The following is a 27,517-nucleotide window of genomic DNA, read 5'->3' on the forward strand; positions in this document are numbered from 1 at the left end:
TGCCTTATTTTGCAACATGCATCTTATACTCCTGTAAAACTGGGTTTCAACCTGCCCCCACTTTTACCACGCTAAGATTGGCATCTTATTATTCAGCCAATAAGCTTCTATCTTCTGGAACTCTGTGACCAGTTCTCTGTCTTGCCATTTGCTTCTGTTTTCAAAAAATATGATCATGGTTTGGGAATGCTATCAATTTCAGAGGCATGTTATAGTCCAGTTCTTCACATCCACCTCATGCCTTTTGGCTGATGAAACAGCTGGGTGATTGACACTAGAAGCTTTCAGAAAAGGTATAATTTAGAACAGGTGGTTTTTACTAATACATTTGAGTTATTCGAAACAGAAATGTGCAACCAGTCTACATTTATTCATTACACTGACAAAGTATAAATGGAAAAGAACAGTAATAGTTCTGACTGATGTTTTCTATTGACAGGATGAAAACAATGAAGTTTCATATACTCAGCTTGATTTAGCACAACTGCAGAATAGCAATATGCCTCAAAAACCAGGACCTACAATTTATGCCTCTATTCTTTTCAATAATTACAGTGCGGGAGTCCTTGAAAAGTCAGAATCTTAGACCCATGACAGTATTTTACTAAATGGACACACAATTCATTTTGAAGCCAGTAAACCAATAAGTTGTAAGTAGCTAAAATTAAAGCAAAATGCTGCACATGTTGGAGATCGCAAATAAAAACAGAAAGCACTGTGAAAACTCAGCAGGTCTGGCAGCATTTGTGGAGAGAGAAACATAGTTACCATTTCAAGTCCAATATCACTCTTCTTTGGAACTAAAGAGAGGTAGAAATGTCATGGGTTTTATTCTGTTGAAAAAAGGGTAAGGGTCAGGTGGAGCAAAAGGCATGGTCAGGAATAGGTTAGAGGGCAGGGCAGGTTAAGTACCAAAGATGTTATGAAACAAAAGGAAAAGGGATGGGTAATGGCTGTAGAAAAGAAATAAAGCATAGGTCCAAGTGGGTCAGCTCAGTCTGAAAGCAAAAACAAGGTACAGACTGGCACTTGGCAAAAATAAAATCAAAATGGAGGACAGAGTTCATGGTCTGAAGTTGTTGAACTCCATGTTGAGTCCAGAAGCTTGTAAAGTGTTTAACTGAAAGATGAGGTCCTGTGCCTCCAACTTTCATTGGGCTTCTTTGGAACACTGTAGCATGCCAAGAGCATAAATGTGAGCATATGAGAACAAGATGGTGAATTGAAATGGTGCACGACCGAAAGGTAAAGGTCATGCATGCAGATTGATCAGAGGTGTTCTGCAAAGCAGCTACCCAGTCTGCATTTGGTCCCCCCAGTGTACAGGAGACTGCATTGTGAGCAGCAAATACAGTACACTAAATTGAAAGAAATACAAGTAAATTGCTGTTCCACTTGTCCTCACTTTCCACCCCACCAGTCTCCACATTCAAAGGATCATCCTCCTCCATTTCCGCCACTTCTAGCATGATGCCATCATCAAACACATTTTCCCCTTCTCTGTTAGAATTCCGTAGAACTGTTCACTCCATGAAGCCTTGATCCGCTCCTCTAACACCCCCAACATCTCATCCCCTTTCTACAGCATCTTCCCAATCAATTGTAGGAGGTGCAACAGCTGCGTATTTACCTTGTCTCTTCTCACTGTCCAAGGTCCCAAACAATCCTTCCAGGTGAAGAAGCACTTTACAACCTTCTGGACTCAGCATTGAGTTCAACAACTTCAGACCATGAACCCTGTCCTGCATTTTAAATTATTTTTGCCCAGTATCTTGTTTTTGCTTTCAGGCTGAGCTGACTTTTATTCTGCTATTGACACCTACTCTGGACTCATGCTTTGTTTACTTACTGTAACCATTAACCTTTTCCTTTTGTTTCATGACATCTTTGGCATTTAACCGCCCCCCACCCCCCAAACCACCCATCCCTGACCTTTCCTTTTGTTCCACCTGACCCTCCGCCTTTTTAAATAGAATAAAACCCATCACATTTCTAGCTCTCTTCAGCTGCAAAGAACAGTCATATTGTAATTGAAATTTTTAACTCTTTCTCTCTCCACAGATGGTGCTACACCTGCTGAGTTTTTCCAGCACTTCCTGTTTTTATTATAGTTGGAAATAGCTACTTGATTTGTTAATCATGCTCAAGGAATTCTTCTCATTTTGTATTAAATATTAGTGCAATGTTTTATGATGATTAAAAATATATGATGAATAAAATATGACGATTAAATATGCAAGAAGGAAAATAAACCAGCTTAGAAACAGAGAAAACAGAACGTGGAGCATGATGGTTATGCTTACTGATGCTCTACAGTGCCGTAGAGCAATGAGGTGTATGTTAATGCTTGCAATATTGGCACCTTGGCACTAGCATCAGCATTGTTACTAAGGATGGAGGAAAGGGCTAAGCCAAGGCCAAGTTTGCCATTGGAAAAGAATATTTAAAAAAATTACACACCACATATTTCAAGAGATATTCATGAACCTCTTACTAGTCAAATCAAAAGCATAAGTCTAGGCACATATGGCTTGATCATTTTCTCAGCAATTAAATAAAGGAGTGTAAGAAAAGAAAAAAAATTAAAAAGCTGATTTTAATTCATGGTTAAAGAAATAAAAGATTTTTCATTACTGAAAGTGTGGTTTATATCTGATATTTCATAAGAGAAGTAGGGCATGGGTTTATGCCTGCATTTTGTTATATTGGTTCCTAATCTCATGAAGTAGAAATCAGTTTCTTCCCCACAGAGAAGCAAATTTGAAGGACATCAGCGCCCACTTTGCCCCACCTGCAACAACTGATGTGAGCATCTCTTGGAGGTTCACAACAGAGGCATTTTTAAATAACAATCAGCATTTTCGATCCCTTATAAATCTAAGTGCTAAATTATTGATATCATTTAATCCATCTCATTTGGAGGTGTAAAGTTTCCAAATAGAAAACAAGTAATTCAAAAAAAGTTCAAACAAGTTCCAGTTTTCTGAAATCAAGGCAAAATACAAGAGATAAAGGTAATGGACCCAAAATTCTTCCTGGATTCCGGTCTCTTGCTATAACTTCAATGTAAGACCAACAGAACCCCTCATAAAAGGGTGGAGAATTGGTTGCCCCAGATCTTGACCATTTCTAGCAGTTTCCTGGATACAGTGAAATGGACAGAACTGGCCCGTAGAAATTGAATGGCAGCCAGGAAGCAGAGGCTGCATACAACTTGTGTTCCCATTTCTCAGGCTGTAGCGGGATCTGGTGTTAGAGTGAAAGCTATTTTGCCAAGTGAGTGGAGATGTGCTAGCTTTCAGATGGGGCAGATATGGCCCCCACCATGCACCAAACTTGCCCCCCACCCTCTGACCAGTGCAGCATTAATGTCTAATGACCAGGATTTAAAAAACAATTTACTGCAACAATTCCCTTGCCGAGGGTATCAAAGGGACCATACCCGGGGTTGGTAAGGGGGCCCGAGCAAACCATCTTTGCCGAGGGCCTCCACTGATGAATATCAGTTTTAGGAGTGATGCATCCATCGTACGTAGCCTGCATGAGACCCCATCTGGTTCAGCATCGGACACCAAACTCAGGAACGATATATTGGACTTGGAAGGGGAAAAAGAATGATACCATGACTTAATTTGGTTATATTATGAAAATACATAGCATAGAATTGGTTGGTATTTCCTTAGAAGGTTAAGAAGTGAAATATCATGAACATTCTTGTTTTTCACTATTGCTTTTTTTTTTAGGGAAGCTAGCGGAAAATATGTTCACACTGATAACATTATAAGGGAAACTAGAAGGCAAAGTGAGGAAATAGAGTAAGCAAAATGTGGAAATAATGAGTTAATATAGTGGAATTTTAAATACTTAGTTCTGGATAAACGGCAGATAAAAATGTTTTCGTATCAAGTTAAATGTCTCCTCATTAGGAACATACACTTAATAAAGACACAGGCAGTACCTTGTCCTGCTTACGTGATTTTGATGTAGAGGATTCTCACTCCCAATAGCACTTCCCAGAAATATACCAATGTAGGGTTCCAGAAAAGGGTGAAGATTGCTTTAACACTTAATTAAACTAAGTGGCTGATGCTTACCTAGAGATTACATTCTTGCAGCACTACAGAAAAGTTTTTTCATTACATTTCTTCACATTATCTCGGTGAGTAGCTCTTCAATGGCCAGTTTCCTCAATATTGCCATGTGTACTGTATAAACAAAATATTTTATAATGTTTTTCTGCAAGACAAAAATAAACAATAAAATGGTCAAAATTATTTGAGATAAAAATAAGTTTTGGCACTTCATAGCTTCTCAAAAGGTTACAGAGATTCTTAAATTGGAACTCTTAAAAGAACTCTTAAAACTGGGACATGGAAAATTCCCTTTTCCAAAACAATGTTCTTTTGACACGTATTTCACTGGGACCAAGCTCAGGTACTATCCTCATCTCATATTATGTATAAATAGCTTTTCCAGTCATAGAAAATGCCAGCTTTTGACAGAGGATCATACCAAGTAGTTATTTTGGTCACAAATACTCTAGATATGTGAATTCATTTAACCTTTGTGTCCCTTCACAAATGAGTCTTTTTTTCAAACTGATTCCCTTTTATTACAATTAAGTTCCATAACCACACTAGCTAAGTCCTGAGCATTTGATCTACTCAAGTTTCAATTGACTATAAATCTTCAACCCTTGGGCAAAGTTCTTCTCACCATTCTGAGAGCTTCAGTGAGAAATCGGAGTGATTGAAAAAGCGCCATGGTGCAGCACATCAACAAGGTGGAAAAAATTAGGTGAGAAGAAGGGATAAAGTGAATCAAGGATTAGTGATGAGATTAACCTATTAAGTTTTAAGATCTGTACACTGTAAGGAAAAAGGGAGAATTAGAGAGGCAAGGAATTCCTCGTCCTTCACCATAATGAAATGAGTCATCATTTCAACTTGGTAAGGAGGAAGTGTGTAAAGAGAAACATGAAAACTGGGCTCGATCTCACTTCTTACCCATCAGAATGCATATGCAGTGGGTGGGACAGCAGGAAGCAAAAATTGAGATTGGCGCAGTGCGGCAAAAGTAGGCCACACGATTCCAATTTCGTAATGATTCTGGGTAGGAAGGCAGAGAAAAATGCACTAATTTTGTGCATCATTGCATACATTGCTGAGAAAATTACACTGGCCAGGGTTTTACAGCCCCGCTGCAGCGTGTTCTCCACCCTGGCGGATGTGAGTCATTTAAATCACCATTCAGTTTGGCAGGACTGTAATATCCCGCCGGGAGGGAGGGGCCATAAAATCCTGGCCATTGTGGCAGTTCAAAGTTTACGTCATTTACAAGTGTTTTAAAAATTCTGAGCGTTTGTTTCATACTATAAAGACTGTAGTTTCTGTATCATCAGCTTGAAACATGAAAAAGCTTAGTTCTTGAGAATTATTTATGGCATGCAAATTAGTATGATTGTCAGGTACATTCAAGAGTGGAAAACCACGGAAACTACTAAACAAGAGCATTATTTTCAGACTATACAAAATATTTTTAAACCTTCATAGAATTATGAATAAAACATTGTATGTGGGGGGTAGAAGAGGTGCGGTAAATAAATTTCTCTCCCCTCCGAGGTATCCGCAAGTCACAAATCATCCTCTTCTCAAAGGCCAGAGAGGAAATCTGTTCTCTCTCATACCCTGTAACCATTCACTAGAAGATCCATAAGAGCAACTCTGGTTATGGACAAATGCAACCAAGAGTAATTGACGCCTCTTCTCAACTATACAATTTGTATTTTAACATTCAGAAGCACAAGGTGTTAGAGCTTTGCACTCTATATAGCTGTTATTATTTTAAAAGCATTCATTAAGAAAGACATGTTCAGGCCAGGAAATAAAACACTATTCCCTTGAAAGGGATAGGTAAGGCAAAGAAATCCAGAGCTCTCTGGATGACAAAGGAGATAGAAATTAAGATAAAGAAGAAAAAAATGTGTTTATGGCATGTGTCAGTAGAAAATACATTTGAAAATCAAGCTGAATGTAGAAGTTTCAGAGGAGAAGTGAAGAAGCAAGTAAGCAAAGAGGGAGTATGAAAAGAGACTGGCAGTTTAGCATAAAAGGGAATCCCAAAGTCTTCTATAGGCATATAAATAGTAAAAGAGTGGTAAAGGGGAGAATAGAACCTATTAGGGCCCTAAAAGGGAATTTACACATGGAGGCAGAGGGCATCACTGAGGTACAGAATGAATACTTAGCATCTGTCTTTACCAAGGAAAAAGATGCTACCCAGACCATGGCAAAAGATGAGGTAATTCAGACACTAGATGGGTTTAAAAATGAAAAGGAAGAGGTGTTGGATAGTTTATCTGTACTTAGATTTGATAAGATATATGACCGGATGAGATGCATCCAAGAATACTGAGGCACTGGCCATAATTTTTCAGTCTTTCTTAGACTCAGGGGCGGTCCCAGAGGACTGGAGAATTGCAAACATTACACCCTTGTTCAAAAAAGGGTGTAAAGATAAACCCAGCAACTACAGGCCAGTCCGTTTAACTTCGGTAGTTGGTAAACTTCTGGAAACAATAATTAGGGGACAAAATTAATGGCCACATGGGCAAATGTGGTTAATTGAGGAAAGCCAACATGGGTTTCTTAAGGGAAAATCATACTTGACTAACATGCTGGAGTTTTCTGACGAGGTAACAGAGAAGGTTGATGAGGGCAATGCTGTTGATGTGGTGTACATGGACTTCTAAAAGGTGTTTGATTCAGTGCCACACAACAGACTTGTGAGCAAAGTTATAGCTCATGGAATAAAAAGGACAGTGGCAACATGGATACAGAGTTGACTGAGTGACAGGAAACAGAAAGCTGTGGTTAAAGGGTGTTTTTCATGCTGGAGGAAGGTTTGTAGTGGAGTTCATCAGGGGTCAGTGTTGGGGCCCTTGCTTTCCCTGACATATATTAATGTTCTAGACCTTTGTGTACAGGGCACAATTTCAAAGTTTGCAGATGATACTAAACTTGTAAGCATTGTGAACTGGGGAGTATAGTGTAGAACTTCAAAGGGACATAGACAAGTTGTGAAATGGGCAGACAGGTGGCAGATGAAGTTCAATGTAGAGAAGTGTGAGATGATTCATTTTGGTAGGATATGGAGAAATTATATAAAATAAAGGGTACATGTTACGCACAGGAGAGAGGCAGGCTAAACTTCTTTATCCTTTCCCCATCTGTACTTAAGCAGAGGTGCTTTTGAATTATTTTTCCAATAGACTGTGGCATGCTTTCTCCAAACCCTACAGTTTGTGTGGAACGAACACACACACACACAGTAAGGGAGGGATAGAATAGAGGATGTTTTTACAACTATGGGTAACAACAGTAGAAGAACTACAGAAATGAATATTAGTTAATGTGATATCTAAAGTCTGGAAAAAGACAAAGGCCAGAGGGTGTTTCCTTTGTGACGTAGTTCAGTCCAGGTGAATTCCTGGTTGGTGAGAGCAACAGGAAAATCCTTGAAAAGAATGACAATGTTGCATGATGAGATTTCTGTGCAGGTGATGATCAGAGACTTTTAAAATCAAACAGGCTTCGAGGAGTTGAGAGATGGTGGCCAGCTGCTTGGTCAGCCTGAAGATCTGCTGGAGTTCTTTTCCATTGTTGCTAAATCAGCAGACTGCGGGTGTCTCAGTTCTCAAAGGAATATAGCAATTTCAAAGTGGTCACTTGAATCATGTGACCTTCTTTCTCCACAATGATTTCAAAAGGGATGTTTATCTATTGTCTGGGACTGGCTTTGGTTTCAAGACTGATGACATCTCAGCCATTAGCTTTTAAAAGTGTTACCATCCATGTTGAGGTTGTGTTTTCCACTAAGCTACACTCAACTGGGCTTAATTTTGTTGAGGCAATGATAGAAAGCTGGGGGCAACAATGTTCAACAGTTTAAAGGTAGCCTGATCAGATTCTGTGGCAATCGGGCAGCTATTGAGCTGCAAATAGAAGCCCCATCTGTTTAAAAGACAACCCGTCTTTAAGAACTAGCAGCCAAACGGTACTGGGAGTAGTTACCATTGCTGAGACTCCACCCAGCCTGAAAAAGCACCATAGGTACCATCTTTGGAATAAAGTAAATGGGATCATGATTGTCAGAGCCTGCCTGACTGGTCGGGGGGTGGGGGGCCCCTCCACAGAGCAGCCATTCAGGACAACCTCACCCCGAGCCAGTAAGGAGGCCACCTGGTTTTACCGGGAAGTCACCCTACGAGAAGAAAAGGCCCCCTTTGCTTCTGGTAAAGGGTGGTGGGAAGAGGCCCTTAATTGGCCGCTGAGCAGGAAGGCCATTCTTTACCTTTCTTGCCACTAATAAAATTCCATGGCGTCGGGAAGGCAGTAAGCAATCTGCCCCCCCACCCCTCACCATTTTATGGCCCACCTCTTACTTCCAAATCCATTTCTGACGACCCCATTAAATTTCACCCACTGTCTGCAAGGCTTCAACAGTGATGCAGCAGCTCAGATAATTCTATCCAAGACAGACATGCTACAGTCTATAATCAAGTGAAATCTGCTGTGTTGATCTTTTCCTACTACTTAATATTTACTTTTAATAATTTAAATCAAGCAATATAACTAAAGCCACACTGTCTGATTATTCATCTGCTATCAAAAAAAACAAGAGGAATTATGCCATTGCAAGTGAACAAATATCTGTTTGTCACTAGACAATAGCGCATTACCAAATATTATGCATAACAGTTCACACTTCTGTTGTTTAAAGGAGACTCGCACTTACATTGCATCTTTCATAACCATAGGACATCACAAAGTGCTTAACAGACAATGAAGTACTTTGAAGTATATTCACTGCTGTAATGTAGAAATGTGGCAGCAAATTTGAGTACAATGAACTTCCACCACCAGCAAAAGGATAATGCTTGGATGATTCGAGTTAGTCGAAGGATCAATATTGGCCTGCGGGGGTAGCGGTGAAGAATTCCCCTGCCCTTCTTTGAATAGTGCCTTGGGACCCATTTCACTTACAAGGGGGCAAATATTTAATATTTCTTTCAAAACACAGCTTCTCCAACAGTGCAGCACTGCTCAGTCCTGCACAAAAATCAGCCTAGATTATATACTCGAGTGTCATGGGGGGAACTTGAACCTATTGTTAGGCTTCACCTTGTTGGCATATTTGTGTAATTAATAAGGCTTCAATTATCAAATTGAACTGTTCCTTAGCATAGTGAAGAAAAGTCTTAATTTGTATTATTGGGGTGGTTTGTGAATTTTGGGGGATGTTGTTTAAAAAAACAAGTCTTTAAGTTTGTATATGTTTAATTGCCAAATACTAGTAGTAGTTATGTTTTACCAATAAACGTGTCTATTCAACCTAACAGACCTCTGAACCTCAGTGAGACCTACTGAACAAACCCTTACAATATCAACACTCTTACCTTCTGAATTAAGAGGCGAGAGTGTTCCTATTGATTCATGGCTGACAGAAAGGCCTGCCTTGGAGAAATGGTCCTTGGTTCTGAGCACGATAGTAATATCCAATTCAGCCCAATAATCAAAACAAGACACCAGAAGCAGTTGATCTGCAATTTTCTGTCATTACCTCTGCTTGGACCTAAAACTCCCATAAATGAACTGGCTGACAACAGGGAATTTGATAGAGAATCATGGAAAGTGGAAGGAACCATTTCCTGAGATTTATCTACCAGTGGTGTAAAAATAAATATAGGAACACTTTTCAGAAAACTTTCAATTGATATTCAGCAGGTCTGGCAGCATCGGCGGAGAAGAATAAAGTTGACGTTTCGAGTCCTCATGACCCTTCAACAGAACTGAGTAAAATTAGGAGAGGGGTGAAATATAAGCTGGTTTAAGTTGGTGGGGGGGGGGGGGGGGGGGGGGTGTTGTAGGGACAAGTAAGCAGTGATAGGAGTAGATAATCAGAAGATGTCACAGACAAAAGAACAAAGAGGTGTTGAAGGTGGTGATATTATCTAAGAGAATGTGCTAATTAAGAATGGATGCAGGACACTCAAGGTACAGCTTTAGTGGGGGTGGGGTGCAATAAGACTAACAGGGCATAAAAGGTATCAATTTAAAAATAATGGAAATAGGTGGGAAAAGAAAAATCTATATAAATTATTGGAAAAAACAAAAGGGAGGGGGAAGAAATGGAAAGGGGGTGGGGATGGAGGAGGGAGTTCAAGATCTAAAGTTGTTGAATTCAATATTCAGTCCGGAAGGCTGTAAAGTGCCTAGTCGGAAGATGAGGTGCTGTTCCTCCAGTTTGCGTTGAGCTTCACTGGAACAATGCAGCAAGCCAAGGACAGACATGTGGGCAAGAGAGCAGGGTGGAGTGTTTGGGCCCTTGGACGGTGAGGAGAGAGGAAGCGAAGGGGCAGGTGTTGCATTTTTTGTGTATGCATGGGGAGGTGCCGTAGGTGGGGGTTGAGGAGTAGGGGATGATGAAGGAGTGGACCAGGGTGTCCCGGAGGGAACAATCCCTACGGAATGCCGCCAGGGGGTGAAGGGAAGATATGTTTGGTGGTGGCATCATGCTGGAGTTGGCGGAAGATGATCCTTTGAATGCGGAGGCTGGTGGGGTGATAAGTGAGGACAAGGGGGACCCTATCATGTTTCTGGGAGGGAGGAGAAGGCGTGAGGGCGGATGCCATCCTCCATCACCCCCTACTCCTCAACCCCCAACTACGGCACCTCCCCATGCATACGCAAAAGATGCAACACCTGCCCCTTCACTTCCTCTCTCCTCAACGTCCAAGGGCCCAGACACTCCTTTCAAGTGAAGGAGCATTTCACTTGCATTTCCCCCAACTTAGTCTACTGCATTCGTTGCTCCCAATGCGGTCTCCTCTACATTGGAGAGACCAAACGCAAACTGGGCGACCGCTTTGTAGAACACCTGCGGTCTGTCCGCAAGAATGACCCAAACCTCCCTGTCGCTTGCCATTTTAACACTCCACCCTGCTCTCTTGCCCACATGTCTGTCCTTGGCTTGCTGCATTGTTCCAGTGAAGCTCAACACAAACTGGAGGAACAGCACCTCATCTTCCGACTAGGCACTTTACAGCCTTCCGGGCTGAATATTGAATTCAACAACTTTAGATCTTAAACTCCCCCTCCCCTTGTTTCCAATAATTTATATAGATTCTTCTTTTCCCACCTATTTCCATTATTTTTAAATCTAAAACTAAAACTTTGTTAGTCTTTCCACCCCACCCCCACTAGAGCTGTACCTTGAGTATCCTGCCTTCCATTCTTAATTAGCACTTTTCTTAGATAATATCACCACCTTCAACACCTCTTTGATCCTTTTGTCTATGACATCTTTTGATTATCTGCTCCTATCACTGCTTGCTTATCCCTACAATCACCCCACCCTCAACTTCTCTCTCCCCCCGCCCCCCCAACCTTAGACCAACTTATATTTCACCTTTCTCCTAACTATACTCAGTTCTGCCGAAGGGTCATGAGGACTCAAAACATTAACTGATTTCTTCTCCACCGATGCTGCCAGACTTGCTGAGTTTTTCCAGGTAATTCTGTTTTTGATTTGGATTCCATACCCTGTCCAGTGAAGGATAACAATATGGAGCCAAGCTTGATTGAAAGAATGCAATAAGGGAGGTCCCTTCTTCCAGATCTGCACCTCTCCTCCATAGCTTTCCGTAAATCCATTTAAATAGCCTAAAGCTTAGATCCTCCTAATTGACAAACACACAACACTCCACCAATACCAGCTATCTATCAATCAACAATTTAAAAGATTTTTTTTGGGTAATCTTTTGTTATCTGCTGTCAACATCAAGCACTCTGAAGTAAAATGTAGAAAAGCCAGATATGCTAGTTGCAAAGTTCTCTCTACTCTGCCTTGATAATGTGCCTTAAAATCTATTTCAAAAGTGCACCAGCCTTCTCTATTGCACCCAGATGTCAATTTCTCTACTTCCATACATTAATCTTCTGATTTCTTTAAACAATGCTATCAATTTGGTGTAAAACTGTGATTTCTGGGCAGTGCTTTAACTGTCTGATCACTGTTTTACTCTGTTTTAATTGTCTGTACAAAACCATAGGCAGTGACTTGAACCTCTCCAAACTCATTTCCCAGTGAAGATAGCAGACTTTCATCCAAACAGTAGATTTTTCAAACAGAGAACTTCCTCTTCAGAAAGCCAAATGGCTCCATTAAGATTTCTCTGCGCTCGCAGTTGTCAACAGTGCCATATTAGGAAGTAATTTGTTATAAATGGAATAACATTTAAAAAAAAAAGGTCACCAGCTTATAGGAGTGCCGGTATATGTGGTTTTTGATGAATAGGTTTTATCCAAATTAGAAGCAAAGTTGAGTGAAGATCAGTGAGTCATCGTACTTTACAAAGCAGAAGAGGTGGCTCATAACAGGAAATATGCATCAGAACACAATCAAGATACTTGAACTGCTGGTACAGGCCTCTATTTTATTTTTTTCAATTAATCCCTTACCCTTCAGAATACCTAAATTAGTAATATTAATATACAACCAAAGTTTAAAAATTGTACATTTTATACATTTATATAAAAAGTTTTTAAAAATAAAGGCTTGGGACACCTGCCATAATTTGCATATTCAGGTTATATAGCTATGTACAAAAATCAGAATGCTACAGATGCTGGAAATCTAAAATAAAAACAGAAAATGTTGCAAATATTCAGCAGGTCTGGCAGCATGTATGGGGACAGAAAGAGTTAACATTTCAGATCAATGACCTTTCATCAGAAATAGGAAAGTTAGAGATGTAACAGGTTTTGAGCAAGTGGAAGGGAGGAGGATGAGAAAAAAGAACAAACGGGAACATCTGTGTGATAGGGTGGAAAACAGGCTAGGTTAAATGACAAAAGAGTTGATGGTGCAAGGCCAAAGGGAGTGGTAATGGGACAAATAAAGGAACAAAAGGGTGTGTCTAGAGGAAGTGTGAATGGCGGAATCACGAACAGCTGCCGCCCAAAAGCAGAAGAAAAGGAACAAGAGAGAAAAAAATAAAAATAAAATGGGGGGTCACAGTTACAATTTAAAATTGTTGAACCTTCAACACCCCCTCCACTTCCATGGTACCTTTCCATGCAACTGCAGCAGATGGAACACCTGCCCTTTTACAGCTTTCCTTTTTCACTGTGCAAGGCCCCAAACACTCCTTCCAGGTGATGAAACAGTGATTTACTTGTACTTCTTTCAATTTGGTACGCTGTATTCACTGCTCACAAAGTGGTCTCCTGTACACTGGGGAGACCAAACGCAGATTAAGTGTTCATTTTGCAGAACATCTCCATTCAGTCTGCAAGTGGGCCCCGAGCTTGCAGCAGGCTCTCATTTTAATTCCCGACCTTGCTGCCACTCTAACCTTACTGTTCATGGCTTCCTGCAATGCTCCAATGAAGCTCAAGGAACAGCGCCTCAGTTTTCGACTGGGCACTTTACAGTGTTCCAGACCCAACACTGAGTTCAACAATTTTAGATAAAGCTCTGCAGACCCACCACATCAAGATGTGAACGGGACAATTAAATGAGTGACAAGAGGAGGAGGCTCCATGAACATTTCTGTCCTCAATGATGGTGTAGGCCAGCACAAATGCAAAAGGTCAAAATGTTTGCTACCATCTTCAGCAGGAGTGCCAGATGGATGATCCAACCTGGCCACCTCCTGAGGTCCCCACCATCACTGATGTCAATCTTCATTTAGATTCACACCATGTGTTATCAAAAAACAGCTGAGTGCATTAGATATAGCAATGAGACCCAACATCATCCTGGCTGTAGTGCTGAAGACCTGTGCTCCTGAACTAGCCACGCCTCTAGCAAAGCTGTTCCCTGCACAGCTACAAGACTGGCATCAAACTGACAAAGTGTTAAATTACCCAGGCAAATCCTGTCCACAAAAAGTAGGACAAATCCAATCTCAGGGCCAATTATCATCTCATCAGTTTACTCTCAAAGTGATCAAAGGCATCATGGACAGTGCTATCAAGTAGCATTTTCTAATAGCCTTTTTTCTAATAGTTTGTGTAACCCTAGGACCGCTCAGCTTCAGACCTCATTATAGCTTTGGTCCAAACATGGCCAAGAGCTGAACTCCAGTGGTGAAGTAAAAGAAAAGTCAAGGCAGCATTTAACACAGTAAGCTATCAAAAAGTCTAGTAAAAATGAAGTCAATGGAAATTGAGGCCGGAGGGGTGGGGTATGTCTCCAATGGCTGGAGTAATTACTTAACACAAAGGAAGGTGGTTCACAAAGGAAGATGATTATGGTTATGGGCTGTCAATCACCTCAGTCCCAGGATATTGCGCCAGGAGTTCCTCAGGGCAGTGTTCTAAGCCTAACCATCTTCAGCCGTTTCATCACTGGCCTTCCCTCCGTCATAAGGTCAGAATTGCGATGTTCACTGATGATTTCACAGAGTTCGATTCCATTCACAACTCCCCAGATAATGAAGCTTTCTATGCCTGCATGCAGCAAGACCTAGAAAACAGGCTTGGGCTGCTGAGTGGCAAATAACATTCACACCTCACAAATGCCACACAATTGCCAGCTAAATACTATCTCTAGCAAGAGAGGGTCAACGGGATTATCAAATCTGAAATTTCCCACCATCAACAGCCTAGGGGTCACCATTGATCAGAAACATAACTGGACTAGCCACATCAATACTGTGACTACAAGAGCAGGTTAGAGGCTGGGTATTCTGTAGAGAGTAACTAACATTCAGGAATCCCAAAGTTATCCATAAGGCACCAGCCAGCAGTTACTCACTACTTAGTCTGGACGAATGCAGTTCCTATAACACAAGAACAGTGGTGGGCAACCTGTGGCCCATCAGGTTTCCGAGTGCGAGATATTTTGTTGACCGTTGCCCACACGCAGGGCTGCCAGGTTCCACTGGTTTCGGTCTATGTAGTTTTTTTTCCTACCGGTAGTACTAAAGTGATACACACGCAAAGCAAGGGCACATGAGGTGAGGTGCATGCTGATTGCACACAACATTGACCGTGAGAGCCTTGCGCTCCCTCTATGTCCAATCAAAGCGCTGCTACATTTCAATCAGCACATCCCACAAATTCTTATTCATGGGGTCATGGTTTGTGCACATATCCAATTTCAATCTTGCGGCCTACTGAAATGAAAGAGGGCCACTCATGCGGCCCACTCGCTAGCCTAGGTTGCCCATCACTGCTCAAGAAGTACAACACCATCCAGGACAAAGTAGCTGACTTGATTGGCACCTCATCTGGCACCTTATACATCGACTCCTTCTACCATTGGCACACAGTAGCAACAGTGTTTAACATCTACAAAAAGCACTGCAGTAACTGAATAAGACTTCTTCAATAGCACCTTCCAGACTCGTGATCTCTATCACCTGGAAGAACAAGGGCAGCAGGCAAATGATGTCTTTCAGGTAAGACATTAAACTGAGGCCGTCTGCCCCCTCAGATGAACATGCAAGAACCCACAACACTACTTCAGAGAAGAACAGTAGAGTCACCCCCAGTGTCCTGGCCAATATCTATTCCTCAGTCAACATCACACAGATTATCTAGTTTTCATCACATTGCTGTTTTTGAGAGCTGCTACATGCAAATTGGCTGCTACATTTCCTACAAGTGATTAAATTTCAAAAGTACTTAATTGACTGTAAAATGCTTTGAGACATCTAGTAGGTCATGAATAGTGCTGTATAAATGCTTTGTGGAGAGCATACTAGCATAAAAGTGCATTTTACAACCTCAGGACATATCGAAATTATTCACATCCCAGTGCTGTTACTGCATTTTGTAATAAAAAAAAGAATATAGACAGTGGCTAAGAAATAGGAGAGAATGTAGGAGAGGGTAAGATTACTGCACTAAGTCTTAAACTTGAAATGGAGGGGCTTTCCTAGCAGTGTGTTAAGTTAAATAAGGAAGAACATTACAGTTGTTATACATGTTATGCAGTTGCTGATATAAATAAAATCAGCTGAAAAAGTTTATTCCTTCATATAATTTATGAATTACACTTTTTTGCCTTCTAAATGTTGACAATGAACTCAATGGAGTTGAGTTTAATGGAGTCACTTTAACGGAGAACCCACAAACATGATAATACGAGTAGCTCAAACAATTATTCCTCCTTATCGGCATAGGTGAATCATTAAGCATAAATGAAAAAGTCAGATCTACGACCTATTTTTGTTCAAAAATATATCATTTTTCATTGTCCTAATTCTGTTTCCACTGCCCGTGTGGGAGGTAATTAGCTCCCGGGCCTTTACAAACGCTTTTAGGTATGCAGCAACAACTCAACCCTGGGCTTTTCCCTCTCACCCCACAAGAACATAATATCACCAGACAGCACAACGAGTTTAGGGAGCTCATCAAATTTAGAGATGGAAGTCAAGAGTGGGAAGAAACAGTATTATGGCAACAACTTATATCCCACAACTCCACTTAGAGTGGATTCATGCACTAAGCTCACAAATGGTTAATATTTTTATTTCTTAATTAATCCAATTAGAATGTAATATGTAAAACCAATTTTCTGTATCACTTTTACAACTTTATCTGTGCCAATGTGCAGACCAACAAGTTCTCTAATCATTCAAAAAGCACATTCCCAGTTTCTACTCATGATTGCTGCTTTTTTATTTGCAAGGCATTTCCAAAATGGAAGTAAAATTCAACATTCCTGTAACATTATTTGACAGACCCAAGAAATCATACTTAGAATAATGATGAGCACTGGAAATGATTCAATTTCAGGTCAGATAACTAAATTGAACCTTATCTGTAATATATTAAATTTGATGTCTATGCCACACTCATTAATTAGGCATCACATTCTGTGACTCAGTCATGCCTGTAGCTATACACTCAATTTCAGATGCAGGTTCAGAATTTGTAAACCCCCATTCGTATATCTAAAGCATCAGTAAGAGTAACAGTTTTGATTTTCTGTGGATAAAGCCATATGAGATCCATTAGTGTAACAATAATATTGGCAGGTCTGATGAGATTTTAATGTTATAATTCTAATTCAAGATTCTACACATTGCAAGTTTGTTAACATTCATTATCATCAGGGCTTCATCATCCATTAACTTGTTTGCGTTTTTGAGATTTAAATGTGAATTTACCGATAGTCTGCTGGCATATTTAATTTATATATCAATGCAATGCACTATGGTGCACTGAACTCAAGCATCAACATGCTGTACCACGAAGGACCGATTTGCCTAGGAAGATTAAAAAAACTGGAGTCAGTCTACACTATATAAAGATACCTCTCAAGAGCTAGCATAGGTTGATTGGCAAAGAATATATAAATATGAGGTTTTGTGTAAAAATAAAAAGCAGCTACTGAAAAGGCTACCGGCTTAAGTATCAGAGTACAGTTAATTACCTCAGAAGGTCATTTGTACTCTCACCACTAAGCTTCAGCTTAACTAATTAATGTTGTTATAAGTCTCAATAATTGAGTGTACATATTTCAATATACATACACATTCTAATGGAAATGTATAACTATTTTTCAAGATTCCTGAATGTACTTGGTGAGGAAGTTTCTCACTTCTGAAATGTGAGCCAGTTCTTTAATAGCAGTATCTCGGTTCCTGAGCTGTACTAAGCCACTCTCTAGTGTGGTATCATTGACGACAATTGTGAAGATCACACCCATCTCATCATACCTGCAAAGGAGAAAAATCATGTAACACTGTACAGTATGTGAGCACTTGCAAAAGATATTGCTTAACATTTTGCTTTTACTTTATTAATAAAAAATGCAAAGAATGAATGACTGTTATGAAATGGAAGGGCTGCTTCTTAGTTGGAGCCTGGAGTTCCCCTTCGTATTATAACTATTATTAAACTTCTATTGTGAATAACTTGTATCTTTCTTCTGTTTGAAGTGGCAATTTAATCAGATCACAAATTACACATTTTCCCTCCTGAGTAGTGTGATTCAATTATTCCATCACAACCAACCCCCTGAGACAGTGAATAAGAGAAAGTAATGATGGCCAAAGTTGAAAAACTATCAAGTTTTAGGAGAACACTTTCGAAAAACTGATCAAAGTGGTACTTATCATCCCATCTTCACCAAAAAAATTGATGTTTCCAGTTTACAGTGAATAGTTTATCTTTTGTAAAAAGAAATAGTCTTACAAATGAAATCTATTTTAAAAAAAATATTGCTGTGCCTGAATGATTTATTTTCTGTGCTAAATTCAAGGGAAAGAAGTCTGAGAGGGTGTTCTTGGGTTCAAAGCACTGCATATTTTTAGGGGAAATATCTAATCTTTTTCAAAAAGATCAGTTTTATTACTAATAGTAGAGACCCTCACTGTTTTCATCGCTGCTAAACAGTTCTGATAGTTCAAATTCGACATCATTGTCAGTGTAAATAATGGAATAGGGTGCAACTTCAGACCAGCCCAAGATCTACCCAACAGAACCATGCTATGGGCTGGGAAATTTGAAGTCTCAGTACGTTTGAGGGGCCTGCCAGTACCAGAATGACACTTGGGCTAGTGTGAAAACACATGCTATTTATAATGGAGCCATTCCATGATGTTACTTACGATTGTCAATGGAGCAGCTAGGATGCAAGGGAAACACTATTGATGGGCTTCCCATGACAGCAGTAAAATTACTTGAAATTTTAAAAATCACTTTATAGAAGATAGCATTTATCTGGGACCAAGAGTGTATCTCCTTGACCAATGAGATTTAAGGATTGATAAAAAGAATAACTGAGGGGGATGGTGAGTAAGAGTGTATGAATTTGAGTCAAATCAGGCAAGATGGAAAAGAAAGACTGGATTGAGAGAGAAAAGAGGAGAGAGAATGGAAAAGAAAGGCATTTTTATAATCTCCAAGAACAATTTTCTCTTGAAGGAATGAGACTCCACAGTTTAAAGTGTTCAATTTTTGGGCCCCAAAAGGTTGATTGGCACTGCATTAGCATTTATCACGTTAAAAACATACTTAACCTGTTAATTCCAGACTTAAACTTTCCATGACAAATTTAATGGATAATTAATGTGAAAATCGACCAAGTTCTTAAAAAATAACAGGGAGCCAAGCACAAAGATGCCATTTGTGCAGAATCACAACCACAGTGTATCCCTTAATGAACAAACTGACAGTAAATTCTGAGATTAACAATGGTTTGAGCATCATTGAGACACTATTATTTTTCCAAGATCTGGCCCATTTGATTTTTTTCTATTTTGCTGATTATTTTAAATTTATGTTTGGGCTGAATGGAGGGCTGCAAGAGAAAACCAGATTGTGATGAATTATCAAATCTAATAACTGTTACTTTGGTTTACTGACAGCTAACAGGAAGAAGGACAAAATAGTCTAATAAAACTTTTTTTTAAATGGAAGGCCTGGGGTTTACACAAGTGAACGTAATAAATTACTTGATTCTAAAAAGATTTGATCTTTAAAAACCAAATATGAACCAAGGCCCTTAGATATTACAAATCAAATATATTACACATAAATTATCAGTAACATCCCCTCTTCAACGATGGGGGAGTGCAGCATTTCGGTGTAAAAGACGAGGCTGAAGCATTTGTAATCACCTTCAGCCAGAAGTATTGAGTGGATGATCCATCTTGTCATCCTCCCAAAGTCCCCAGCATCACAATGCCAATCTTCAGCCAATTCAATTCATTCCATGTGATAAACAGCTGGAGGAGCTGATACAGTAAAGGCCATGGGCTCTGACAACATTCTGGCTGTAGGACCAAAGATTACTGCTCCAGAACTAGTACTAAGCACAGCAACAAACAATGCTCAGTTCAGGTTTCATTAGGACCTCATTTACAGCCCTGATGCAAACATGGACAATAGAGCTGAATTCCACAGGTGAAGAGTGTGACTGCCCTAGGCACCAGGCCGCATTTGGCAGAGTACAGCACCAAGGAGCTCTAGCATAGTTTCAGTTAATTGGAATTAGAAGGAAAACTCTCCACTGGTTGGAGTCATACATAGGGTGGAATTTTCTCAAATTTGCACTAAGTGCGTAAGCGGGCGGGCAAAACAATATTTTACCCGCCGGCCACAATGGCGGGTTTTCATGCCGTATCGTCACAAGCCTGCCTCATTATTTATGCACTCCCGGGAAACATGCCGTTTCCATGGTGGGTGGGATCTCATTCACTCGCTCGCCATCACCCCGCCGCTGCATCACACCAGACACCATGTTTAAAGTCCAGCCAGAAGCACACACCTCAGTGCTTCCAGCTGCAAGGAAGACATGGCCCTGAAACTGAAGAAGATTGCAGCACCCAGGTGCAACGACATGTCTCTCGAGTGACCTTTGGATGCTTTGGAGACCTGCCGGAATGTCCTCGACACCCGCTCTGGCCACAGGATGGGCAGCAACAGCACTAACCTGGCTTTGGGGGCGATGGCAGCGGTGGTCAGTGCCAATGCCCTGCAAAAGAGGACAGCCACCCAGTGCCACAAGAGGATCAATGATCCACTCCATTCTGCCAGGGTAAGTCACTCATCTCATCACTCAACTCTCTCACTCACAAACCCATTACACATCCACAGGGCCCGCACCCACTGCCGGTTCAAGGGACATCACCATTCACTCTCACACTCACCATCATTGTCCTCATCCCATCCATGGGACCACTCAACACCCACACAGGCCAGACATACTTGTCACCTGGCCTGGCAGGCGTCCTGTTTATACTTTCTCCATCTCTATCCATGCAGGTGAGTTGGCACACAAGAGGGAGAGGTCACAGGCCTGTGGTGGAATGTCCAAAATCAAGGTCCTCACGGACTTTGAAAACAGAGCCATCCAGCTGGCTGGTGACAATCTGAACCGGTCCTGTGCTGACAGTGAGATCAGCGCTGCTCTACCAAGTGAGAATTCAGCAGTGCAACATCCATCAGACAACCATGCCATGAGTGATGTGTCCTCTTTCACATGCCACTGCCATGCACTAATTGTCTCTCCTTGCTTTCGCAGGCACATCTGCCAAACAGCCGACAGAGTCCACAACCCAGGGTCTCCAATCAAGCCCCAAAGAAACCTCTGAAGAGGAATCTGGAGGCACCCTCCCTGAAGTCCTAACACAGGGCTCACCCACACCCTTCACCAGCACAGAGACACACACCTCGGTGGGACTAGCTTAGAGTAGTCCCGGGATCACAATCTGATGAGCACATTGCACTGCTTGATCCATTGCAGGCGGCGGCAGGGGCTTCCCAGGTGTCCAGCATTCCCCAGGGGTCCGACACTCGGAAGGCTGCTGGAAGCCAGAACATGGCTGAGTCCGAGTCAGGTAATGAGCCTCTGGACTCAGTCATGTCACAGTTGCTGGAGCTGCAAAGACAAGCTCGGGAACATCAAGAAAGGATGTCCGCTGCACTCCTCAGATTGCAAGGCACAATGGAGGAGTCCGTCCACCTTCTGTCTGAGGTGATGGCCAAAGCATGCCAACGCACTGAGGTCAACACTGGTAGGATGGCAGCTGCCATGGAGACTTTGGTCCAGGACTTTGCTCCTGCACTGCTGTGTGGGCTCAATCCATCGCTGATGCCATAGTTGGCCTCCAACAGTGTGTATGTGAGAGGGGTGCCAGGCAGCTCGATCTCACTCCAGCTATCTCTGCTCCTCAAGGAGTCGGCCTGGGGCCCCCAGGCACCCATGGGGAAGAGGGTCCACAAGTGCATACCCCGGGTCCATCCATCCAGGTGACTCCGAGTGTGTCCGGCCCATCCGACTCCCCTCTTCCTGTGACCTCAGCAGCTCTAGCTCGAGGAGGGTGCCACTGCCACACAGCAGGACCCTGAAAGCAGGCCGGAGCCCTCCAAGTCTCAGTCCTCCAGAGGATGCCCGCCAAAGTCATCACAGGCAGGGCATCACAGTCAGCAGGCTGCCTCCACCTCCGGTGTGGATGGCTGGAGAGCACCAAGATGTAGTGACAGGGTTAGGACAGTTAAGGAGAAGTAGTTGCACAGTGTGGGCACGGGTGTTAATCACTTGTACATACTGTTCACTATTGTCAATAAACTCCCAAGAATGTCTCCCTGCCTATGGCTCTTTGTTCTGATGTGCAGATCTGGAGACATTACTGATGCCTGCACCTCGGCTGTGCTCACCACTGCTGCCAGAACGTAGTGGGCAGGCACCACAGAGTTCTCTCATTCTCTCAGTAGGCTCTCACAACCTTTATGGAGGGACTGGCCCCCATCTTGTCAGCATCTGTGACCAATGATGCTGTGCTCCAGCTCCTGAAGGGCTCAGGTGCTGAAGGAAGACAAAGCATCAGGTGCTTCTGAAGTTTCATGGCTGTGCCTCTATGTTATGACCCTCATCATGGAGTGCAAACAAGCTGCCCTGGGCCAGACAGGAGTCAGACATTCTCAGAGGTTATGTGAAGACTTATGGAGTATACTCAATGCACATAATCATCCTCCTGCAATCGAGCAGCTATTAGGGCCTCCACCACATCTCCAAGACAGGAGCATTCTCACAGAGGGTATTCGCACCCACATAAGCCAGACTGGAGTCAAACATTCAGAAAAGTGATGTGAGGAACTATGGGGTCACCTCACTGCATGTCGTCATCATCCTCCACAAATCTAGCAGCTATGAGAGCCTCCCGAGAGCACCTGCTTTATCTAGCCAGTGCTAGGGCCTCACCCCCTCATCGTCGCCTCCGAGGACATCCTCGGCCTCATCACCAACGATGTCCTCTTCTTTGGAGGAGACGTGCAGCTCCTCCATCTTCTCCTCAGCCAGCTAGTCTCCCTGTTGGAGAAGCAGGTTGTAAAGGGCGCAGCAGATGACGACGATGCGTGATACCCTCTGCAGACTGTATTGCAGGTCTCCACCAGACCAATCCAGGCACCGGAACCTCATCTTCAGCATCCCAATGGTCTGCAGCATGCGCCTCATTATACCATCGCTCTGCTGCAGTCTGAGGCTGCCGCACAGGTGTCATCAGCTACAACTTCTGCAGGTAGTCGTTGTCCCGGAGGAGCCATCCCAGCAGCCTCTGTGGACCTTGGAAAACTCCAGGGATCTGTGACTGACTGAGGATGTAGGTGTCGTGCACACTCCCTGGAAACCGTGCATACACCTGCAGGATGCGTTTCTGGTGGTCGCACACCAGCTGCACATTCAGCGAATGGAAGCCCTTGTGGTTGATGTAGTCCGTGTGTTGCGACGGAGATCTGAGCGTCACGAGTGCAGTCAATCGCACCCTGCGCCTGTGGGAAACCCAAGATCTGGGCGAATCCAATCGCTCTTGCATCCTGGCTGTCCTGATCCCAGGCAAAACGCACAAAGTTGTGTGCCCTTGTGAAGATGACATCCATGACCTCATGGATGCATTTGTGGGTGGAGGCTTGAGAGATCCCACAGAGGTCACCTGTGGAGCCTTGAAAGGAGCCACTGGTATGGAAATTGAGTGCTGCGGTTACTTTCACAGCCACTGGCAGTGGATGCCCTCCATGTCCCCATGGCACCAAATCCTGCAGTAAATGGCAGATGTGAGCGACCAGTTTTCTAGACATGCACAGTCTTCAGCGACACTGCTTCTCGGTCATCTACAGGAATGAAAGGCAGCATCTATAGACCCTAGGTGTCACTAGGCGCTGACCAGCAATGGCTTGCTGTAGCTCTTGGGTGGCATGTGCGGGAGCCCTAGTTGCTCCTTCTTCCCGAGGTTGCTGCTCCTGCCTCTGCGCAGCCAGGGGCCTCAGTCGCTCTCTCCTCCATCTTGTTTGCACTCTGTAGGCCATCAGGCATACAGCTAGTTCACCAGGCTCCATGACCCTGATGTACTCCTCCTGCAGGATGAGAGAGAGACACGTGGTTAGCATGGGTGTACTAAGAACCTGTCCTGGTTAAGTGTGCTGGCCCTTAATGCTCCCCAGAAAGTGCTGGCCACCATTTGGATGGCCAGAGATTAGTGTGCTGCATGGCTGCCCTGTTAGCTTGAACCATGGGGGAGACTGGTCCAAACCGGGATGCTGACATTGCAAGAAGCTGAGAGTGCCTCCAGCAGTGACTGCTACATGGTCAACTTTAGTGAGGAGGTTGTACAACGTGTGCAGTCCAGCTGATCTGCAGTCCGCTAAAGTGACCATGAATTTGCAGTCTGTGCTGGTGGTGGTGGGGGGGGGGTGTGGCAGCGGGAGCTCCGCAGAGCTTGGTGGTACCTTTGGTGCCCCTGCGCTGCTTGAGTGGGCAGGCAAGCTAGGAGCCCCATCCAATCCAATCGCCCGAAGCGTCTCCGTTGCAGAGGAATGGTCACTTTCTACAGGTTTCCTGAATGTGTGGTCACTTCCCTCGCCCACCCTACCACCCCCCCCCACCGAATACTTGTGTGCTATATTCAACGGCAGGGCTGCCCTTATCCAGCCCCCTCTCCCGCCACCAGTTACCTCAATGGCAAGGCTGTATTTGCTCCCCACTCCCCCTCACCCTCAAAAGTTGCCTCAGAAGCAAGGTTGCACTTGCCCCCTGATCCTCCCACCGCCACTAGTCAGGCAGGGTGGCACTTAACCCCGACCTCTGGCACTCCTGAAGCAGGCAAAGCAACAGGTGACCCTGGTGAACTCTGCAGAAAGTTGCTGTGCACTCACCTCCAGTTCACCCAAAGTGCAGGGTGCCAAGTGCACGTCATTTGCGTTATTGTGAAACATATTGGTGTGCTTTCCCACTGACGTGGATGGACGATCCAGCAGGGGTGCAAGAGCCTGACGGGATGGCCTGATAATGATATGCTGATATATTACAATGAGGTTCCCGACGACTGATGGCATCGGTGGGCTGAGTGGACAATTGCAACCTGCCGTCCCACCGTTGTGAAACTGATCGCACCATATTGTCTGCTCACGCCACCTATCATGCCTGCTGCCAGCAGGTATGGAAAGTTCCACCCATAGTAAAAAGGAAGATGGTTGTGGTTGTTGGAGGCCAATCATCTCAGTCCAAGGGCACTGCTGCAGGAGTTTCTCAGTTTACAGTCTTAGGCCAGAAGATCTTCAGGAGCTTCATCAATGACCTTCCCTCCTTCATAAGGTCAGAAATGGGGATGTTTGCTGATGATAGCACAGTGATCAGTATTATTTGCAACTCCTCAGATACTGAACCACCCATGCCTGCATATAGCAAGATTCAGACTTTGCTAATGAGTGGAAAGTAAGATTCACACCTCAAGCACTAAGCAATGACTATTTCCAACAACCGAGAATCTAAGCATCTTCCCTTGATGTTTAACAACATTACCATCGCTGAATCTCCCACCATCAACATCCTGGGAGGTGGGGATAGGACGGGGGTCACCACTGACTAGAAATTTAACTGGCTGGAACAGCTATACAAATACTGTGGCTACAAGAGCAGGTCAGAGGTTGGGAATTCTGCAGCAAGTGGCTCACTTTGACTTCCCAAAGCCTGTTCAAGATCTGCAAGGCTAAGTCAAGAGTGTGGTTGAATGCTCACAACTTGCCTGGATGAATGCAGCTCCAACACTCAAGAAGCTCGACACCATCCAAGACAAAGCAGCCCGCTAGATCATTACCCCATCCACCGCTTTGAGCATTCACTCCCTCCACCACTGGCACACAGTGGCAGAAGCGTGCACCATCTATAAGTTGCACTGCAGCAACTTGCCAAAGCTGCTTCAACTGCACCTTCCAAACCCACAACCTCTGCCACCTGAAGGGTCAAGCACAACAGGCGCATAGGAGCACCATCATCTGCAAGTTCCCCATCAAGTCACAATCCACCATGACTTGGAATAATATTAACATTCCTTCAAGGTCGCCCTTTTCGAACAACACTGTGGGTGTACTTACACCACATGGAGCGCAGGGGTTCAAGAAGGCAGCTCAGCACCACCTTCTCAAGGGCCATTAGAGATGGATAACAAATACTGGCCTTGCTGGCAAAGCTCACTTCCCACGAACAAATAAAAATGAAACTGTTTATGTTAAAGAACTCTTATCAAAACTATCCATTCAATTGTAACATGAAACAAATGTTTCTTACTTCATGGTTAGCTGCTCCATTGATGTGTGCATGGTTTCCAGGTAGCCAGGCCAAACTGTGATTCTCTTCTCTAACATCTCATGGAATAGCCCCTCACATACCTAAGAAGAAGAATGAAATGGCAAACTAGAAAAACCAAACATCTAAAATAAACACAAAAAATGCTGTAAATACATGGACCACTCAGAATCTGAAAAGAACAGATTACTAGAGATGGAACAATGGCTGTTCTCACTTCCCCTCTTTCTTTTGGTCAGTCCTGTAACAAAACTGGTTCTGACAAAAAAACTACCCAAAATAGTGACCGTCCTTTCTCTTTAAATCTCATGTGTGTTTCCAGCACTTTTGTATTTTAGTTAATAAAATTTAAGACCGGATGTGGACAGCAGCTGTTTAGGTCCATCAACACACAACCACTTAAGATGAAATTATTTTTTAACTTCGTACTAACATAATAGAAATCCACCACAGGGTCTCTTACCCATACTTCAAGCTCTACTTACAGAGTGGTTCACAATTCTTTTATTCTTAAAAAGAACACTTTCAGTAGGTTCTCCAGTGGTCAATCAGAATTGGCTGTGTTCATGAGTCCTTAGTCCTTTCTCCCTGACAATTTTCTAGCTTAGTTTGTTTTTGGTTTGAAATTTCCTACCTCTATAGTTCTGATTTGCTGTTTTAACTTTAAGCTAAAATGTTAGAACAAAGTGATAATAGAAATGTTTGGACGCTGTATATACACCAATATAAAACCACTCACACATATAGTTAAATATATAGAACATGGATATTTTGATATAAGTGTATAAGGCTGCAGTGAAGTTCTAAAGCTTACATAGAGTTATGGTTTCTCCAAAACTATTTTAGGTCTTTGAATTTTTTGTTCTCCATCCTGCCTCCAAGATTCTTATTTGTTGCTGCACTGGTGGCACCAACCTTTGCTGACATAGTTACCTACATGTATCACTTGCACCATGTACTTCATACAATCTGCCGTTCTTATGCAAACATGCATAGCCTGTCAGTTAACTGTAAAAAATATCACAGTTAAATAGGACACTCTCATACATGCACTTGCCAGCAAAACACACAGGACAATAATCATGAATGGGAATCCTGTTAATGTTTCTAATCTAGAGTGGACATAAAAACAAAGGTCAACTGTCATGGCCCTAATGTTCTCTGAATCAGAATTAACTAATAACTCAGACTATACTTGCCAAGGCATTTACCACTGAGTTACTGAAGGAACTTTTGTTCTGTCAGTCTGTACTTTAGGCATCTCTTGCAACTGGTTAAGTTTATTGTCTTCTGTCTATATTGTCAACTTGCAGTTCATTTTTCTGACTACGAATAACTGCAAAAGCAACTTACAGCTGATTTGCTGCCAGATATAAACAGTTTTTTGGAGTGGGCAGCGGGGGGAGAATAG

General features: G+C 42.8%; 2 protein-coding genes across 3 annotated transcripts in view; one reads left to right on the forward strand and one right to left on the reverse strand.

The window, feature by feature from the left end:
- LOC144699885 (platelet endothelial cell adhesion molecule-like) overlaps positions 1-2,639 on the forward strand; it is a 73,712-nt gene extending 71,073 nt beyond the window's left edge. The window contains exon 15 of the mRNA XM_078571233.1: positions 2,062-2,639. Coding sequence (XP_078427359.1) covers positions 2,062-2,121 — 60 coding nt within the window. The 3' untranslated portion in view covers positions 2,122-2,639. The remainder of the gene's footprint in view (positions 1-2,061) is intronic.
- Positions 2,640-12,476: 9,837 nt separating this feature from the next.
- The window catches only part of polg2 (polymerase (DNA directed), gamma 2, accessory subunit), a 37,164-nt gene continuing 22,123 nt past the window's right edge, over positions 12,477-27,517 (reverse strand). For both annotated transcript variants that reach the window (XM_078571242.1, XM_078571241.1), the window contains exons 8-9: positions 26,089-26,189; positions 12,477-17,737 (exon numbers count right to left, since the gene is read on the reverse strand). In XM_078571242.1, the coding sequence (XP_078427368.1) occupies positions 17,581-17,737; positions 26,089-26,189 (258 nt within the window). In that variant the 3' untranslated portion in view covers positions 12,477-17,580. The remainder of the gene's footprint in view (positions 17,738-26,088; positions 26,190-27,517) is intronic.

The sequence above is a fragment of the Cetorhinus maximus genome, chromosome 24 (genome assembly GCF_964194155.1).
Source record: "Cetorhinus maximus chromosome 24, sCetMax3.hap1.1, whole genome shotgun sequence".
Lineage (NCBI taxonomy): Eukaryota > Metazoa > Chordata > Chondrichthyes > Lamniformes > Cetorhinidae > Cetorhinus > Cetorhinus maximus.